At 42.3% G+C, this 19371-nt stretch overlaps 3 protein-coding genes across 3 annotated transcripts; all 3 read left to right on the top strand.

Annotated features, from left to right (window-relative positions):
* Positions 1-979: 979 nt before the first annotated feature.
* Positions 980-2448, top strand: LOC119490800 (putative gustatory receptor clone PTE03). Its single transcript, XM_037774290.1, has one exon. It carries the CDS (start codon positions 1409-1411, stop codon positions 2348-2350), a length of 942 nt encoding a protein of 313 aa, XP_037630218.1. The 5' UTR covers positions 980-1408; the 3' UTR covers positions 2351-2448.
* Positions 2449-3072: 624 nt separating this feature from the next.
* On the top strand, positions 3073-7654 carry LOC119490804 (putative gustatory receptor clone PTE03). The gene has a single exon (XM_037774293.1). The coding sequence runs from the start codon at positions 6469-6471 to the stop codon at positions 7390-7392; it is 924 nt and encodes a 307-aa protein (XP_037630221.1). The 5' UTR covers positions 3073-6468; the 3' UTR covers positions 7393-7654.
* Positions 7655-18082: 10428 nt separating this feature from the next.
* LOC119491523 (putative gustatory receptor clone PTE03) lies at positions 18083-19034 on the top strand. Its single transcript, XM_037775664.1, has one exon. It carries the CDS (start codon positions 18093-18095, stop codon positions 19032-19034), a length of 942 nt encoding a protein of 313 aa, XP_037631592.1. The 5' UTR covers positions 18083-18092.
* The last annotated feature ends 337 nt before the right edge of the window (positions 19035-19371 follow it).

The raw sequence follows: 19371 nt of genomic DNA, 5'->3' as shown, positions 1-19371 counted from the left end.
GTCTCTCCATGAATCACTGCTGATACTGTGTTTGCTTCTCCTGCCTCAGCGCAGGCTTCAGCAGCGGGGCTCCGCAGTGAGAAACTCGTCTCCGCCCGCAGCCGGAGTGAACAGGGAGACACCGGCACCCGGTCGGTAACGAGACGACAAGGTTTCTCTCTGCAGAGTCCCGTCACTTCACAAGACACGGAAAACCTCTGTTTGTCTGGTGAAGCTGCAGCATTTATTTCTGCACAAACGTCCACTGTACATTTACTAGATATTCTCAGAGCTACTAACTCTTCTGCAGTTTGGAGTGAGCGCGCGTTCACGTCTAGAGGTGGAGCGAGTACGCGTGCGCTGTCTGAGTGAAGGCAAGCAGGCAGAGGAGTGGGGACCCTGGCCACACGCGAGCGCGCATATGCGAGTGCGCATGTGTCCCGACCCGGTACATTTATACGCTTAAAAAGTTACAAACAGTCCCTTTAAGTGCCAAAGAAGAACTCCCACCTGGTGCTGATTCAGGTTGGGTCGAATGGAAATGCCTCAACCGGTTAAGATCTGGTATTGATCGCTGTAAGGTCTCTCTGAAGAAATGGGGATATCTGTGTGGACAAGATAAGAAGAAGAAGACTTAAGGACCTAAGGATTTACTTTATTCATCCAGTTTCAAATTAAACAAGTATAGATTCCACATACATGTATTACATGTATGTATATTTTATATATAAACTGGGAAAAAAAAGTTCGGAAATTTGTGTTTGGTTGATTATTTCTCTGTTGTTACAATGCTAAATGGCATTGTATTTTACATAGTTGGAAAGCCTGTTTATTTACCTTCACAATGATGTCCAACTTGTAAGGATCATGCATTTGTGGGATGAGCAGCACAGCTGAATATTTGGGTAGCACCCAAGAAAAAATTGCCAAAATGCTCTGCCGATGGTAAACAGTGTATTCTACTGTTGGTATTGACTCTTGTTTTCAGTTATATAAATTATGTTGTGGAGATAAGTACGCTATTTAAACTTCCCATTTTGTCATTAATATTCTGCAAACGGGGCTATTTTGAAACCACATTGCATGATAAACATGTTTCTCTCATGATGTCAGTTTGGTTTCAACAATTGCACCAGCTGACACACTGTGCTCTCTAACCTCATGAGTCATGCGAATGTGTTTACACTAAATGCCAATAAAAGACAGAGTCTTTTCCATTGCGCCGTACATTGCAGGTGAGGATAAGTTATACTTCCACAGGTATGAAACCAGAGGTACATTTGAATCAATGCATAGCACTTAATTCAAATTGCTTGTTAATAAAAACATTTCTTTCAGGTGAGGATCCTTCATCCGTTGACTTGAGTACTGAGGAACATATTTTTTTTCTCAACAGGGGAGGCCACAGCATAATATCGACGGTATAATTATGTATACAAATGCATCTTCTAGGGAATTACTAACAATGGTATCATTGGACTTAACTGCTACTCAAATGTATCCAGCGTTTGTATTTGGCACACTCACCTATCTAATCATTATGTTTTGCAACTTGTTGGTATTAACAACTATTGCTGTGAGTAAAAAGCTACACAAGCCCATGTTTATCCTGCTGTTCAACTTGCCCATTAGTGACATGGTGGGTGCTACAGCTTTTTTTCCTCAGCTTCTTTACAGCATTGTGACACAGAACAGACTGATTTCCCATCCTGCATGTATTACTCAGGCTTTTCTGATTCATTTTTATGCTACAGGAAACTTGCTGATCTTGAGTGCCATGGCATATGACAGATATATTGCTATATGTTGTCCTTTGAGGTATAATGCTATCATGAGTCCACATAATTTAATCAAAATTATCATTTTAATATGGTTTCTAAATTTCTCATTGATGTTTACATTGTTTATGCTGACTGCACGGTTTAAACTTTGCAGGACGAATATAGTGGATTTGTACTGTAACAATCCGTCATTATTGAAACTGGTCTGTGAGGACACCAGAGTCAACAACTACTATGGGATGATTTGTATAGTCTTAATCCATGGGGGACCACTGGCAATAATAATATACACATATGCACAGATTTTGCGCACATGTGTCATGACTAATAATACAGATGCCCGGAGAAAAGCTATTCAGACATGTGGTACACATTTAGTTGTTTTCTTAATCTATCAAATTAATGTCAGCTTTACACTCATTGCTCATCGCATTGAGAATTCATCCACGTACTTAAGAAGGGCTCTCGGTGTGTCAATTTTAATATTTCCCCCTTTTCTGGACCCGATTATATATGGACTGAAAACAACAGAACTCAAGCAGAGCATGATAACGTTCCTAAAAAGAAATGTAGGTTCAACAAAGCTGTAACCAGTTTTGGCTTTCATATGAAATATTTTACATTCAGCATGAACTAATGTTGACTTCAAATCCAGCATAATTCAGTAAGAATAATCTGCATACAAAAATAATTGTCGTGTTCTTTACATGAACATTTCTCCATCTGATGATTACATGTTTGTGAATTTGTAAATTACCACATTTTCACATTTATGTTAAAATATGTTTATGATCACAAGAAACAGCAGAGGTCATTTCTCTTCCAGAGAGTTCCACTGTACGTCACTTTAATAAATGATAAGGAATATGTCGACAGGAACTAATGTGAGGGAAAGACTGTGGAAATGAATCACAATAATTACAAATCCTTTCAGATCTGAAAGATGGCTGAAAGATATCAACGAAATCATTGCTGTAAATAAAAGAAAGTTGCACATGCATTTATATTTGAATACAAAATTGGAAAATATATAGATACACTCTGCTCTGTGTGAAATCTTGTAATGTAGGGCATTATGTTTTTTCATATTATATATTTCATATATTCAACATGTGGACTATAATATGAGCTAGTCATGTAGAAATGAAACACAAAGATGTATTTTCCGTTACAATGGAAGTGATGTGGAAATGTAATATACTGTATATCCATCCATCCATTATCTGTAACCGCTTATCTCATTCGGGGCTGCGGGGGGTGCTGGAGCCGATCCCAGCTGACATTAGGCGAAGGCAGGGTACACCATGGACAAGTTGCCAGACTATCACAGGGCTGACACAGAGACAGGCAACCATTCCCGCTCACATTCACACCTACGGGCAATTAAGAGTCACCAATTAACCTGCATGTCTTTGGACTGTGGGAGAAAACCCATGCTAACACGGTCAATCACTTATAATCACTTATAAGTGAAGGTTTCTGTGATGTTAAGAGATTTCCAATAGGCTAATACATATACACATAGATTTGCATAATTCAAGCGCATGTGCCCACTCCCATGTTGATAAGAGCATTAAATACTTGACAAATCTCCCTTTTAAGTGTGATTCATCGTGATAAACTATGTACAATTAATCATGTGATTAATCACGATTACATATTATGTGGAAGATTATATGTAAAAAATAATGCATGTGCATTGTCATGTCTTGCCCTGCACTCTGTGTTTTTTGGAATTTCTTTAACCAACAAGTTAGCTTGGGCCTTCATTTGAGAAAAGACATCAGCCACTTGAAGTCAGAGTGGTCGGTCCTAAGGGTGAAGTGAAGGCCCCTGATGTAGCACATGAAATGCAGAGTACCACTGACTGACTTGCTGTGGTATACTATGACTTTCTACAATCAGGTGTCAAACAGGTTACAGGTAGCACAGCTCATGTTTCAATGTCACCAGTGTCAATATTGAGGATGAAAAGTATGGTGTGGTTAGGGGAAAAGACGACTAGGGCATTCACAAGAGCTCTCTACAGTGAGGTGAATGATGTATGGCACTCCTCTGTTCATATACTTTTCTATTAAGTGCAGGCCAAACTGGTACTTGATGCATCTATGCAACAATACTACTTAACAATCCTTTATTATGCAGCCAGGCACAGAAAGCTCTTCAAGTTTATCTTGTGTTTATGGCACAGTCCAGTTCCCCAGGGACATCCACCTTCAGTATGCAGTCCTCTACAGCTGTAATCCATACTTGGCAGTGAACAGACCTCTTTACAACCCGACAACCACCAAGGCTTCCCCCACAATTGGGGATAGCTCACCGGTGACATTCTGAAGTTTCACTCTGGAGGAGAGAATAGTTGTTTCCTTGTTACTTGGTAAACAAGAAGCTGCGTCCAGCAACACTGAGCAGAGTGTCCCCTAAATTGTCACAGGAGCACAACAGTCTTCTAACTCCACCTGCACTTGGTTGCAATGCTGAACTGCTTCACAGGTGTCTGGATGCACTAATGGACCAGGTGACCAGGCTGTCAAGACTCCTGTGCATGGCTTGGGGCCCCGCTACTTACGCTGAGTGGTAGCTCATACTAGTTCAGTTAAATTCAACTCAGCCCCCTCCTGTTTAGACACAGATCTCCTCAGTTGCACAAACTGTGGTCTCTTTGTCAGGTAGTCAAAAATCCAGGAGATTGTGGAGGTGCCTACCTGCATCTTTTGGAGCTTCTCTCGCAGCAACAAGGGCTGTGGATTGTGTTAAAGGCACTGGAGAAATCAAAAAAACATTATCCTCACAATGCTGCCAGCTTTGTCAAGGTGAGAGTGTGCTTGCTGAAGCAGGTAGATGATGGCATCCTCAACACCAACCTCGGAGCGGTAGGCAAACTGTAATGGGTCCAGGGAGGTGGTCACATGAGGTCTGAGATGGGCCAACACCAGCCTCTCCAGGACTTTTATGCAGTGTGATGTTAAGGCAACCAGTCTATAGTCATTGAGGTCAGATGTAGAAGACTTCTTTGGTACCGGAACAAGGCAGGATGTCAAAACACAGCACTGGAACCTTCTCCTGGCTCAGGATAAGGTTAAAGAGGTGCTGTAGAATCCCACATAGTTGGTCCGCGCAGATCTTCACAACCCTGGGGCTGATGCCATCCGGACCTGTAGCTTTCCTACGAAGTAGCAGCAGAAATGTATTTAGCTGCCCAGTATCCATGTTGAACGTGAAAATCCTTCCGTATTACAGTGTTTCAAAGAAAAAAAGGGCAATAAAAGACAAGGAAAAACACAAAAACACGAGACGTTGACTGGAGCTACTGCAACAGGCTGCCATTAGCACGGCGACATCTTGGAAGATGGAGTTGGGGTTTAGGGCAGAAAAGTTTTGTCTGGGTGAACTGACCACAGCATCCATCCTTTACTTTCATATCCCTCTCTCTGCTGTTCTCTACAATTTAGCCACACAGTAATGCCCATAGTTGTTAGTCCCCTCGTTCCTCCCATCCCCACTCCACCATCAGCATCTTTCACACCAAATGCATTTTCTCACAGGAAGAAGATGCAGAGGTGTTACCTGAATTTCTGACAATTTACTAAGAGAAAGGTACACTGGTTACTGTAGTCCATAGCCAAGGCCAAAACAAAGAAAACAATGAACTCTGCTGTTAGCCCTGAGATTAGTCTCTCCCTTAGACTCATGCATATATACAGAGTTAGTCAGTTTCACACCAAATGTGCAGGCGTACATACAGTACTGTAGATTTCTCAAGTTACAGCATAGAGTAAAACATAGTATGTCAAGCATCGCCTATCCTACAATACAGCTGACTATGATTCTACGGACTACAGTGAAACGTAAACAGACATTTCCTGATATCATCATCCTCTTTGATAATTTCTACCATGAATGATGTTTTTACCCAAATCACAGTATGATGATGTGTAAAGTTTTACAATTTTCTTCAGTTGAATTTGGCAAAAAATAGAAAATTAGGGCCGTGAGTGTCGCTATGGTTTGTTACATCAAGGTCCAAGAAAGTAGGTATGGAACGAGATTTTTGCTTAAAGGTGCAGTATGTAAGATCAGGCGGCATCTAGCGGTGAGGTTGCAGATTGCGACCAACTGAAATGTTATTTATTTATTCATGTTGGCATTGGGCAAACCTAAAAAAGACCTGATGTACAGTATATTTTGAGTAAAGGGCCTAAGGATTTACTTAATTCATCCATTTTCAAGTATAGATTCCAAATATATATTACAGGTATTTATATTTTATACATATATAAAGCTTAAAATAGTGATACAATAAATTGTGTTGCAGAGATAAGTACGCTATTTAAACTATTCATTTTGTCATTAATATTCCTCAAACGGGGCTTTTTTGAAACCACATTGCATGATAAACATGTTTCCCTCATGATGTCAGTTTGGTTTCAACAATTGCACCAGCTGACACACTGTGCTCTTTAAGCTCATGAGTCATCTTTGTGTTTACACTAAATGCCAATAAAAGACAGACTTTTCCATTGCTCCGCACAGTGCAGGTGAGGACAAGATATACTGCCACAGGTATAAAACCAGAGGTACATTTGAATCAATGCATAGCAGTTAATTCAAATTGCTTGTTAGATCCTTCATCAGTTGACTTGAATACTGAGAAACATATTTTTTTTCTCAACAGGGGAGGCCACAGCATAATATCAAGCGTATAATTATGTATACAAATGCATCTTCTCAGGAATTACTAACACTGGTATCATTGGACTTAACTGCTACTCAAATGTATCCAGCGTTTGTATTTGGCACACTCACCTATCTAATCATTATGTTTTGCAACTTGTTGGTATTAACAACTATTGCTGTGAGTAAAAAGCTACACAAGCCCATGTTTATCCTGCTGTTCAACTTGCCCATTAGTGACATGGTGGGTGCTACAGCTTTTTTTCCTCAGCTTCTTTACAGCATTGTGACACAGAACAGACTGATTTCAGCTCCTGCATGTTTTACTCAGGCTTTTCTGATTCATTTTTATGCTACAGGAAACTTGTTTATCTTGAGTGCCATGGCATATGACAGATATATTGCTATATGTTGCCCTTTGAGGTATAATGCTATCATGAGTCCACATAATTTAATCAGAATGATCATTTTAATATGGTTTCTAAATTTCTCATTGATATTTACATTGTTTATGCTGGCTGCACGGTTTAAACTTTGCAGGACGAATATAGTGGATTTGTTCTGTAACAATCCGTCGTTATTGAAACTGGTCTGTGAGGACACCAGAGTCAACAACTACTATGGGATGATTTGTATAGTCTTAATCCATGGGGGACCACTGGCAATAATAATATACACATATGCACAGATTTTGCGCACATGTGTCATGACTAATAATACAGATGCCCGGAGAAAAGCCATTCAGACATGTGGTACACATTTAGTTGTTTTCTTAATCTATCAAATTAATGCCACCTTTGCACTCATTGCTCATCGCATTGAGAGTTCATCCCCGTACTTAAGAAGGGCTCTCGGTGTGTCAATTTTAATATTTCCCCCTTTTCTGGACCCGATTATATATGGACTGAAAACAACAGAACTCAAGCAGAGCATGATAACGTTCCTAAAAAAAATGTAGGTTCAACAAAGCTGTAACCAGTTTGGCTTTCATATGAAATATTTTACATTCAGCATGAACTAATGTTGACTTCAAATCCAGCATAATTCAGTAAGAATAATCTGCATACAAAAATAATTGTCATGTGTTCTTTACATGAACATTTCTCCATCTGATGATTACATGTTTGTGAATTTGTAAATTATCACATGTTCACATTTATGTTAAAATATGTTTATGATCACAAGAAACAGCAGAGGTCATTTCTCTTCCAGAGAGTTCCACTGTATGTTATTTTAATAAATGATAAGGAATATGTTGACAGGAACTAATGTGAGGGAAAGACTGTGGAAATTAACCACAATAATTACATGTCCTTTCAGATCTGAAAGATTGCTGAAAGATATGAACAAAATCATTGCTGTAAATAAAAGAAAGTTTCAACAGTTGCACATGCATTTATATTAGAATGAAAAAGGGAAAATATTGAGATACACAGATACTTAAGACTTTGTGTTTTCAGTTATTTCAGAAATTCAAACATGTGGACTATGATACGAGCTATTGATGTAAAAATGAAAAAACAAACAAACAAAGATATATTTTCATTTACAATGAAGATGATGTGGAAATCTATAGGCTCTAAATTAGGGCTGTCAATCGATTATAATATTTAATTGCGATTAATTGAAAATTAATTGCACATTTATTCATCTGTTCAAAATGTACCTTAAAGGGAGATTTGTCAAGTATTTAATACTCTTATCAACATGGGAGTTGTCAAATATGCTGCTTTATGCAAATGTATGTATATAATTATTAGTGGAAATCAATTAATAACACAAAACAATGACAAATATGGTCCAGAAACCGTCACAGGTACTGCATTTGGCATAAAACAATATGCTCAAATCATAACATGGCAAACTGCAGCCCAACAGGCAACAACAGCTGTCAGTGTGTCAGTGTGCTGACTGCATGTGATTATCATAAAGTGGGCATGTCTGTAAAGGGGAGACTCATGGGTACCCATAGAACCCATTTTCATTCACATATCGTGAGGTCAGAGGTCAAGGGACCCCTTTGAAAATGGCTTTGACAGTTTTTCCTCGCCAAAATGTAGCATTATTAACGCTATACGTTAAGGAATTTAATGGCATTAAAAAGAACATATTTAGAGTAACGCGTTATCAATGCGTTAACTTTGACAGCCCTACTCTAAATATATTCATTTTAACGCCACTAATTTCCTTAAAGCTGAAGTAAGCAACATTGGATCAAATATTATTAAAAAAATGTATTTTTATAAAACGGTCGCTATATCGTGACAGTACATGAGACAGGTAACCTGAAAAAAAATCATGTTCCTCTGTGTCCTCCAGTGCTCCTAACGGCATCTGCAAGATTTCACAGACCGGAGGAAAACAACCAGTCAGAGCTGATCTGAGATCTGCTGTCCATCTGCTGTCTATGAGAGCCGGCTGTCAATCACTCGCAAACTCCGACCAAACGGTCAAACTAGGCAGCACTGATCAAATATAAATCAATATTATGTTACGTTAATGCCTATTTCTCGCCTCAAATGTTTTCAGAATCATCTTGTAGTGCACGGTTTAGCTGTAAAATGAGAAAGTTTGTGACGACGCCGCCGCCATAGTGAAATCTGGTGAAGGAACAACAAGTTCCGGTCACATGACCGGGGCACAGCCATTGGGAACGCTCTCTCAATGAAATGACCTGTGATTGGTCAAAGTCTCCCTTTACGGGCTAGATTTTCTAAAGCCTGAAAATAGAGCCATAGTGAGATGCAAAAGTCTAGTTTTCTCTTAGAACACTTGAATTACAATATGCTGAAAGGTTGTTATGGAATTTCTGCCCAATGTTGCCAAAAATATACTGCCTACTGCTGCTTTAACGTATTAACGCAAATTGTGATTTTTAGGTTGTAGTGGACTCAGTTCTATTTCATTCTTACTGACCGCCAGAGGACGGGGCTTTAGCACTGGATATCTCCATCTCGCATATGCGCAGGTCGAGTAATTATACCAACAAAGTCACCCGTGACCATGTGATGACGTATTAGTAGTAATAGTATAAAACCCCTACGTCATCACGCAATCTGTTCCTTCTATCTTCTCGCCAGCGAGTATACTGGTAGCAGGTCAACCTGGCTTGTCGCTTGTAGCTTCTTAACCTGAGGGTTGGTGCCTCGTTTTTACGTCCACCAGAGGCTGCGACAAGCTTATATTAAAAAAATTAAAAAATCCTTATCGTTTTCGGCTAACGGAAAGCGGTGTTTCACCGTTACGATTTGTGCTGAACTAACGTTACTAGCCAGGTGAGTAGCCGGCGGCTCGCCGGACCCGCCTGGTCCTTTTCCTGTGTTGTTAGTTCTCTGCTCTCGGAGGAATGCGACATCAACAGTGAGTACATTGTTTGAATCAGTTAAAGTTACGCTACTGCATGATAGCTGAGCTACTGCATGATAGCTTTTGTTTACAGCCTTGTTAAATTAAGCAGACAGTGCCTGAGTGAGCTGCTGCCATATGATAGCTTTGTTTAAAGCGTGGTTAAGTTATCGGCCAGTGCCTGAGTGTGCTGTTGCCATATGATTGCTTTTATATAAAGCCTTGTTAAGTTAAGCAGACAGTGCCTGAGTGCACTGCTTCCATATGATAACTTTTGTTTAAAGCCTTGTTAAGTTGATCGCTTGTTAAGTTCATCGGCCAGTGCCTGAGTGCGCTGCGGCCGTATGATAGCTTTTATTTAAAGTGTTATTAAGTTCATCGGCCAGTACTTGAGTGCGCTGCTGCAGTATGATTGCTTTTGTTTAAAGCGTTTCAGAGGCACGCTCCTCCACGGTAGCAGCCTAGCTTGTGTGTAGAACATTGGCACTGTGTTTTCGCTGTTGCCAGCTGGCATAGTAAGATAATTGTGTACTGTTGAGTTCGACAGTAGCTGTTAATAGTGACAGCATAGTATTAGCTGTGTACTAATATTGTGGATGACATGTTGGGCTCGCATGTCTGTAACACCTGTATGGCCCCCATCCACACTGGGGATGGCCATGATCAGTGCCCTGCCTGTCTGGGGATTGAACACCTCAGGGCAGGTGTCTCTGACAACCCCTGTATGTGCTGTAGCTTTATGCCACTGTCTGTGAGAATGGCTAGAATTGCGGAGATAGGTGGTGATACTGGGCTGCCCCCTGCTAGTGGGCCTGCAGACCCAACAATATCTAAGAGACGCAGGGCGGTCTCACGTGGTCCACCAAAAAAACTCAAAAGAGTGGACACTAGCTCTCAAAGTCAGCAGTTTGCCCAGATTAAAGAGCTCCTGCTCAATCTCCAACCTGTTAATAGGAGGCCAGTTACTGGTGGTGACTCCGCCACAAGGGACTCGCCTTGTCAGGAGGATGATGATGATGTACTATCAACTGCAGCCTCCTGCAGTTTGTTTACAGACATGGGGCAGGACGTGGATAGAGCCACAGCCTCTCAAGCCTCTGATGCCTTTTCTCAAGGATCTGATGGCGGATCATTACATGGATCAGCAGCTGGCCATGCCACAATGAAGCCAGCAATTCGGATGGCTTTAGCACGCCTGGGGCTGGACGAAGCGCCGGTTACAGCAGCTCCGTCAAGCGCCTTTTTCAGGCAAACGCCACAGTCCACTGCCTTTTCAGTCCCTCCTTCTAAGCCCTATATTGAAGAGCTCCAGAAGTGCAGGGCAGACCCTAAGTTGTTCTCCCATCACACCAGCGATGGCAGAAACTTGGCTGCCATGCAGGAGGCAGGTAGCTATTGGTTAGACCGTATGGCCCCAGTTGAGCCTGCCATTGCCTCTTTAATAGTATCCCCAGATGAGGCTATCAGAAGGAAACTGGTACGGACCCCACTGCTCAGACCCTCAGAGATGCATCCCTTCAGGCTTTTGCTTTCATGTCTAGGGAGCTTGGAAGGTTGATGTTAACCATGATGCTGGCACGCCGCCAGGTCTGGCTAGCGCAGTCCCCTCTGGCGGAGGGGTGTCGTCGCACCCTCCGTTCCCTTCCATTTGTCCGGGGCAAATGTTTGGGCCGGCTGCTCAGCAGGCACTAGAGCGTAGTGCACAAGCAGATCAAGCCAGGCAGCAGTTTGATGGCCTGCGGCGGGGCCCAATTCCAAGGCAGAGTGATCTTTATCCACCTGGTCCCAGCCATTCTTATCCACCTGCTCGCCCAGTTGGACGAGCTAGGGCCTCTTGCTATTCTGGGCAATATGATAAGCAGCGGCATGCTCTTTCCCGGCCGGCTTTTCAGATGCCAAGAGGACCAGCCCCCAGTGGTCACCCCCCTAAAGGCTTTAGGGGGCGGGGGGGTCGGACCTGAGGCTCGAGGGGCCGGTGTCGGACACTTTTCACAGCAGCACCTCAGCTACTGGGAGAGGGAGACCACAGACCCGTGGGTGGTGTCCACTCTGTCCAAGGGATACACGCTACAGTTCCGATGCCGGCCACCCACTTTCTGCGGGTTCAGAATGTCTGTGGTCACAGATCCCGCAAAATCCCTGGCCCTCAGCCAGGAACTAGTAACCCTCATAGAGAAAGACGCCATAGAGCCTGTAGAGTGGCATACACGGCTCAGTGGGTTTTATTCAGTGTATTTTCTAATTCCGAAGAAGGATGACGGGTTCCGCCCAATCCTAGACTTGAGAGGGTTGAACAAGTTTTTAAAGGTCCGGCCATTCCGCATGTTGCGGATGACGGATGTTCTCCAGTCAATTGCACAAGGGGCCTGGTTTGTATCAATAGATCTCAAAGATGCCTATTTTCATGTGCCTATTGCCCCCCACCACAGGCAGTTCCTAAGGTTTGCCTTTCGAGGACGGGCTTACCAATTTAAGGTGATGCCATTCGGTCTCTCACTGGCCCCTCGCATATTTACGAGGTGCGTGACACCTCGTCCTCTGGTCGTCCCTCTGGGTCTTCTTTCCTTACGGCCCCTTCAAATCTGGGTCAACGGACTCCACTTGGACCCCAAGTGGCACAGGGGCAGGAGCGTGAGAGTGTCTAACTCTTGCTGCTGAACATTGAAGCCGTGGAGGAGCAAGGTGTATCTGACCAAGGGGGTTCCTCTGGGGGTAATCCCCTCCCGTCGAGAGGTTGTGGAAACAGATGCCTCACTTTTGGGATGGGGTGCAGTCTGGCAGCGCAGGACCATCAAGGGCCGATGGAGCGTGCAGCAGAGGTTAGAATACATAAATGTGCTCGAGCTCAGAGCAATATATCTGGCACTATGACATTTTCTCCCAGTACTTAAGGACCGGCATGTACTCGTCCGGACAGACAGCACATCAGCGGTATATCATATCAACCATCAGGGAGGCACCAGGTCCAGGCAGAGTCTGCGAGTGTCACAGCAGCTCCTTATGTGGGCATTTCCCCACTTCCTGAGCCTCAGGGCCGTACATCTCCCAGGCGCGCAGAACATTACGGCAGATGTTCTCTCCCGCCAGGGGCCGCCAGAGGGAGAGTGGAGACTCCACCCAGAGGTAGTGGGAGTGATTTGGAGCCGATATGGCAGAGCGGAAGTGGACGTCTTCGCCTCAGAAGCGTCAGCACATTGTCCCCTCTGGTAGTCCCTAAGGGAGAGGACCAGCCCTCTGGGGCAGGATGCCCTCGCTCACACTTGGCCAGCATGCCTTCTGTATGTCTTTCCACCGATTCCACTCATTCGTGTGACGCTGGACAGAGTCCAAGTAGGAGGCCACAAACTACTGCTGGTAGCCCCCAACTGGCCAGGCAGGCCGTGGTTTCCAGTGCTCAATGGGGAGCCATGGCGTCTCCCAAGGACACCAGACCTTCTCTCTCAGCTGGAAGGACGCATAAGGCATCCGAATCCAGATCGCCTTCAGCTGTGTGTCTGGCCATTGGAAGCCAGGATCCCCTCCTGGCATCCTGTGACCAGTCAGTGATCCACACGGTGTTGAGTTCGAGGGCTCCCTCAACTAGGTCCCTCTACGCTAGTCGATGGAAGCTTTTTTCCCAGTGGTGCAAGACAAAAGGTGAGGTACCAGAGAGTTGCTCAGTGGCCATTATTCTGCGTTTCCTGCAGTCATTGTTGGATGGTGGCAGATGTGCATCAACTTTGAAAGTATATGCAGCTGCCATTTCAGTGGGGCACTTGAGGGTGGACAACCAGACAGTGGGGTCACACTATCTGGTTAGTCAGTTCTTGAAGGGCGCACAGAGGCTTAGACCATCAAGAGTCACTGTAGTGCCATCATGGGACTTGAAATTAGTGTTAAGGGTTCTGTGTCGACCACCGTTTGAACCGCTGGAACAGGCAGAACTGAGGTGGTTGTCTGCCAGGACAGCATTTCTGCTTGCTATCACATCAGCGAAGCGAGTGGGTGAACTTCACTCCCTATCAGTGAGCGAGATGTGCATATGTTGGTACCCAGATGGTTCAGGGGTTACTCTCCTACCAAATCCATCCTTCATGCCAAAGAGGGTGCCTCCCTCGCATGTAAACCAAGCCATTGATTTGGCGACATTCAGTCAGCCAGGTTCATCTGAGGGGCCAGAGGAACCGTCAGTGCTACTGTGCCTGGTTTGGGCACTGAAAGCGTATGTGGAGGCCACTGCCAACTTACATAAAACTGACAAACTTTTTGTTTGCTATGGGGGCTGCAAGAAGGGCGAACCCCTATCAAAACAGAGACTATCTAATTGGATTGTGGATGTGATTCTACATGCTTATAGGTCAGAGGGCTTGCCTCTACCTAGTAATGTGAAGTGCCACTCTACTCGGAGTGTGTCCACGTCTTGGGCAGCCTTGAAAGGAGTCTCTCTGCAAGACATCTGTGCTGCGGCGACCTGGGAGTCTTCATGTACCTTTGGTTGCTATTACCGTGTTAATGTGGCTGCTCCGCACGCTGTGGCAACAGCCGTCCTATCAACGGCTTCCATTCCTTAGTGCGGTAAGCATTCCTCGTGACTTTGCTGGTATAAGTCATCCAGTGCTAAAGCACCGTCCTCTGGCGGTCAGTAAGAATGAAACAGAACGAGAGTTACGGATGTAACTACGGTTCTATGAATTCTGGATGACCGCCAGTGTTGTCTGTCACTCGGAATCTGGGCGAGAAGATTCTGAAGGAACAGATTGCGTGATGACGTAGGGGTTTTATACTGGGGCATGCGCCATACGTTATCACATGGTCACGGGCTGACTTTGTTGGTATAATTACTCGACCTGCGCATATGCGAGATGGAGAGATCCAGTGCTAAAGCACCGTCCTCTGACGGTCATCCAGAATTCATAGAACCGTAGTTACATCCGTAACTCTTGTTTTATAGCTAAAGTGAAGATAATGGCATCATAAGAACACCCAAGGAATCCATTGGTACCAACCAATCATGTCAGATAGCTTGTTGTGAAGGAAGTTAAATAATGCTCCAAAGTTATGCTCGATTTTGGCGAGGAAAAACTTTCTTGTCCCTTGACCTCTGACCTCAAGATATATGAATGAAAAAGGTCTGTATGGGTACGTATGAGTCTCCCCTTTACAGACGTGGCACCTTTATGATGATCACATGCTGTTTTGGGCAAAAAAACATGCAGTTCTTTGCATGCAGTATAAATGTGTTATTTTCACCTTTTCTAAAAATGATGTGTTTAAATACTTCTGCATAGTGGGGTCCCTAACCAGTCTTGGAATTGCATAAATTGGGTATGACAGGAAAGCTGAGACTCATGTGGATTCAATGAGCCCAACTGTATTCATGTGTGATGATGTTAGTCCCCATAGTAGCCATTTAAATTTTATTAAAACCATATTTTGAAATTTGACCTCACTGTATAGAATGACCTGTGGTGACCTCTAGGATAATCACAGCCTCATTAACTTTATAACCACAAACTAGAGACCTAGGACATTCAGAGGATGGATGGCCTTCCTAGGTATATTGACAATAAGGGGGTTTCTTAGCATTACCAGAACACAAGTGCTCGCCATCCAATCTCCGAAAAATGCAATCCCTGCAGATATCTCCAAATGTCAAAAGTTTCTGAAATCAAGTCACAGCATGGCTTTTTCTATGGTGTTCCTCAAGGTCTTGGTGTCTTACGGGGTATTTTGGAGGGTTTATTGATCAAGTATATGTTTTTTTTAGTGCGGGGCGAGCTAAGTATATTATTAGATAGTTATCGTGTTCTATATTTTAGAAGTGTTTTAATAGAGTGGGGAGGGAGAGCAGCTGGGGAGATAAGCTACGACCCTGAGTAGGGAGCTCTTACCTTAGATTGGTGACGTGTGGATTGCCGTGATTGTGCTGTGTGGGTTGACCAGTGTTAGGTTGAAGTGCCTCCAGTAGAGGGTGATAGCGTGCCGTGTCCGAGTGATGTGCCTTAAGCTAGAAGTCTAGCCCTGTGTTGACCTGTGTGATTTCACATCTTAGTGAGAGCTTTGGATGTTCAGTGGACATGCAGGTCTCTTGGCGTATCCCTCCTCCTTTTTTATGAATTGTGGGGTTTTCAATGATAAAGATTGACTGTATTTTGTATATATTTGTATTCTGTGGTTATTTGAAGGTTCTGACTTAGTGGCAGTGTTTTCCTGCCACATCTAAACAAATCCCATAATTATTACAGTATCAACCCAAAAATTGCTGCAAAATCATATGAGACATAATAGAGCATGGGAATGGCCATCATATACTTCTATCATAGTGTTCTAAGCCCTTATACACTTTCACAATTTATTTCCATTCATTCATTCATTCATTCATTTATTCATGTTTATTTATGATTAATGACTAGAACAATTTGACAGAGTATTGAGTTGCATCTCAAATCAATCTTCAGGTTCACTTTAATTGAATTTGGCAGAAAATGGAAAATTAAAGCAGTAGTTGTCACTATGGTTTGTTACATCAAGTTCCAAGAAAGAAGGTATGGAACGAGATTTTTGTTTAAAGGTGCAGTACATAACATCTGGCATCATCTAGTGGTGAGGTTGCAGATTGCAACCAAATTATTTTTTTTTCCCATGTGTCAAGCCTTTAGGAGAACTACGGTGGCCACCGCGTAAAGCGCAAAAAATGTTTTTGGCCCTATCTAGATTCAGTGTTTGGTTTGACCGTTCTGGGCTATCGTAGAAACATATACTGTATTATATAGATATAAATGGCTCGTTGTAAGGTAATTCAAAGACAGCGATTCTTATTTACAGATGATTATACACTAAAGAAAACATACTTAATAATATTAATAATAATATTAATTAATACTAGAATGGCACTCGGAGAGCACAGACCTCCACCAAGGTGTATTTTTGTTTATGTTGAGATCAGCTGTACGTAGCCGAGCATCGTAAAACACTTAATTCAAACTGGACAGAAACAAAATAAAACTCACCTAAACCGTCGTCGTTACTCTTTCCAACAATCACCAAGTGTGCTTTGGTCGAACTCAACTGTAATTTCACCGAGTTTAATGTGAGAAAACGCAGAATCTACAGGTCCCCCCAACACCCACCCACCCCCCGCTCTCTCTGTCTGTCATGATCCGGATCGCCACCAAAATCTAATGGATTGTTCACTGTGCCACACCCCACCCCTTCAAAATATTTCATTCAAATCCATCCCGAACTTTTGGAGTAATCCTGCTAACAGACAAACAAACAAACCAACAAACACACCAACAAAAAAACGGTGAAAACATAACCTCCTTCGTAGGCCTTCGGCCTTGGCGCAGGTAATTAATATCCCCCTAAATGTTACACACTGGTCCTTTTAATGGTTAAGAATGTGCTGATCATTTAGAAACAACTTTACGAGATTATATTAGAAGTTGCCTCTTAATGATGCAACTTTTAAAGTAGCAACACTGAGTTGGGACTATCTGTCAGACTGCAATAATGATGCAGGACATGATGCTGGTTGGCTGAACATGCATATAACCCACATTCATACGAGACTGTTGTCACAGGTTGATACCTTGTTGTCATAGAGACCTCAAATGCACTTTTGTACACAAAATTATTCAAATTAAAACCTCTCTGTCACCGGCACATTTTTAGAATGTTACTTATTTATTCATTTTGGCATTGGACAAACCTAAAAAAGGGCTGATGAACCTAGAAAAGAGCTGATGAAGAGCTGAATTATTTATTGGTAAATTATGACTTAAGGGCCTAAAGATTTACTTTATTCATCCAGTTTCAAATTCAGCAAGTATATATTCAAAATAGATATATTATATGTATGTATATTGTGTACATATATAAAGGTTAAATTAGTGATACAATAAATTATGTTGCAGACATAAATACGCTATTTAAACTTTTCATTATGTCGTTAATATTCTGCAAACAGGGCTATTTTGAAACCACTTGGCTTGATAAACATGTTTCTCTCATGATGTCAGTTTGGTTTCAACAATTGCATCAGCTGACACACTGTGCTCTCTAACCTCATGAGTCATCTTTGTGTTTACAGTAAATGCCAATAAAAGGCAGAGACCTTTTCATTGCTCTGTACAGTGCAGGTGAGGATAAGTTATACTGCCACAGGTATAAAACCAGAGGTACATTTGAATCAATGCATAACAGTTAATTCAAATTGCTTGTTAATAAAAAACATTTCTTTCAGGTGAGGATCCTTCATCAGTTGACTTGAGTATTGTGGATCATATTTCTTTTCAACAGGGGAGGCCACAACATAATATCGACGGTATAATTATGTATACAAATGCATCTTATAGGGAATTACTAACACTGGTACCATTGGACTTAACTGCTACACAAATGTATCCAGCGTTTGTATTTGGCACACTCACCTATCTAATCATTATGTTTTGCAACTTGTTGGTATTAACAACTATTGCTGTGAGTAAAAAGCTACACAAGCCCATGTTTATCCTGCTGTTCAACTTGCCCATTAGTGACATGGTGGGTGCTACAGCTTTTTTTCCTCAGCTTCTTTTCAGCATTGTGACACAGAACAGACTGATTTCCCATCCTGCATGTATTACTCAGGCTTTTCTGATTCATTTTTATGGTACAGGAAACTTGCTGATCTTGAGTGCCATGGCATATGACAGATATATTGCTATATGTTGTCCTTTGAGGTATAATGCTATCATGAGTCCACATCATTTAATCAGAATTATCATTTTAATATGGTTTATAAATTTCTCAATGATGTTTACGTTGTTTATGCTGGTTGCACGGTTTAAACTTTGCAGGACGAATATAGTGGATTTGTACTGTAACAATCCGTCATTATTGAAACTGGTCTGTGAGGACACCAGAGTCAACAACTACTATGGAATAGCTACCATTTTTGTGCTTATGGGCGTACCACTGTTAGTAATAATATACACATATGCACAGATTTTGCGCACATGTGTCATGACTAATAATACAGATGCCCGGAGAAAAGCTATTCAGACATGTGGTACACATTTAGTTATTTTCTTAATCTTACAAATTAATACCACCTTTACATTCATTGCTCATCGCATTGAGAGTTCATTCCCGTACCTAAGAAGGGCTCTGGGTGTGTCAATTTTAATATTTCCCCCTTTCTTGGACCCGATTATATATGGACTGAAAACTACAGAACTCAAGCAGAGCATGATAACGTTCCTAAAAAGAAATGTAGGTTCAACAAAGCTGTAACCAGTTTTCTATTTTGATTAGACATGATTAGAGGAACCATGTCCAGGGTACACCTGCACACTGAACTAACACTGATTTCAGAATCAACTCTAAATGAAGGCTCAGAGAATCTCCACTAACAACAATATGCCATGTATTACTGCACTCCTCTCTGTGTTTGATGATTATTTGTTTTATGAATATGTTATATAATGTTCATGTGTATGTATGTACTGCGGTTCATAGATCACAGATCAACAGCTTGGGTCATTTCTCATCCTAAGGTTGCCACTGTCAGTAGTTTTAATAAAGGGTATGATGAAATATATGTAAATGAAATGTTCAGAGTTGCAGAAAC

The sequence above is a fragment of the Sebastes umbrosus genome, chromosome 7 (assembly GCF_015220745.1).
Source record: "Sebastes umbrosus isolate fSebUmb1 chromosome 7, fSebUmb1.pri, whole genome shotgun sequence".
Lineage (NCBI taxonomy): Eukaryota > Metazoa > Chordata > Actinopteri > Perciformes > Sebastidae > Sebastes > Sebastes umbrosus.
This window is presented reverse-complemented; position numbering and strand designations above follow the sequence as displayed.

Bases quoted from the DNA above. Each gene is read 5' to 3' on its own strand.
- LOC119490800 (XM_037774290.1), top strand. From the start codon at position 1,409: ATGTATACAAATGCATCTTCTAGGGAATTACTAACAATGGTATCATTG.
- LOC119490804 (XM_037774293.1), top strand. From the start codon at position 6,469: ATGTATACAAATGCATCTTCTCAGGAATTACTAACACTGGTATCATTG.
- LOC119491523 (XM_037775664.1), top strand. From the start codon at position 18,093: ATGTATACAAATGCATCTTATAGGGAATTACTAACACTGGTACCATTG.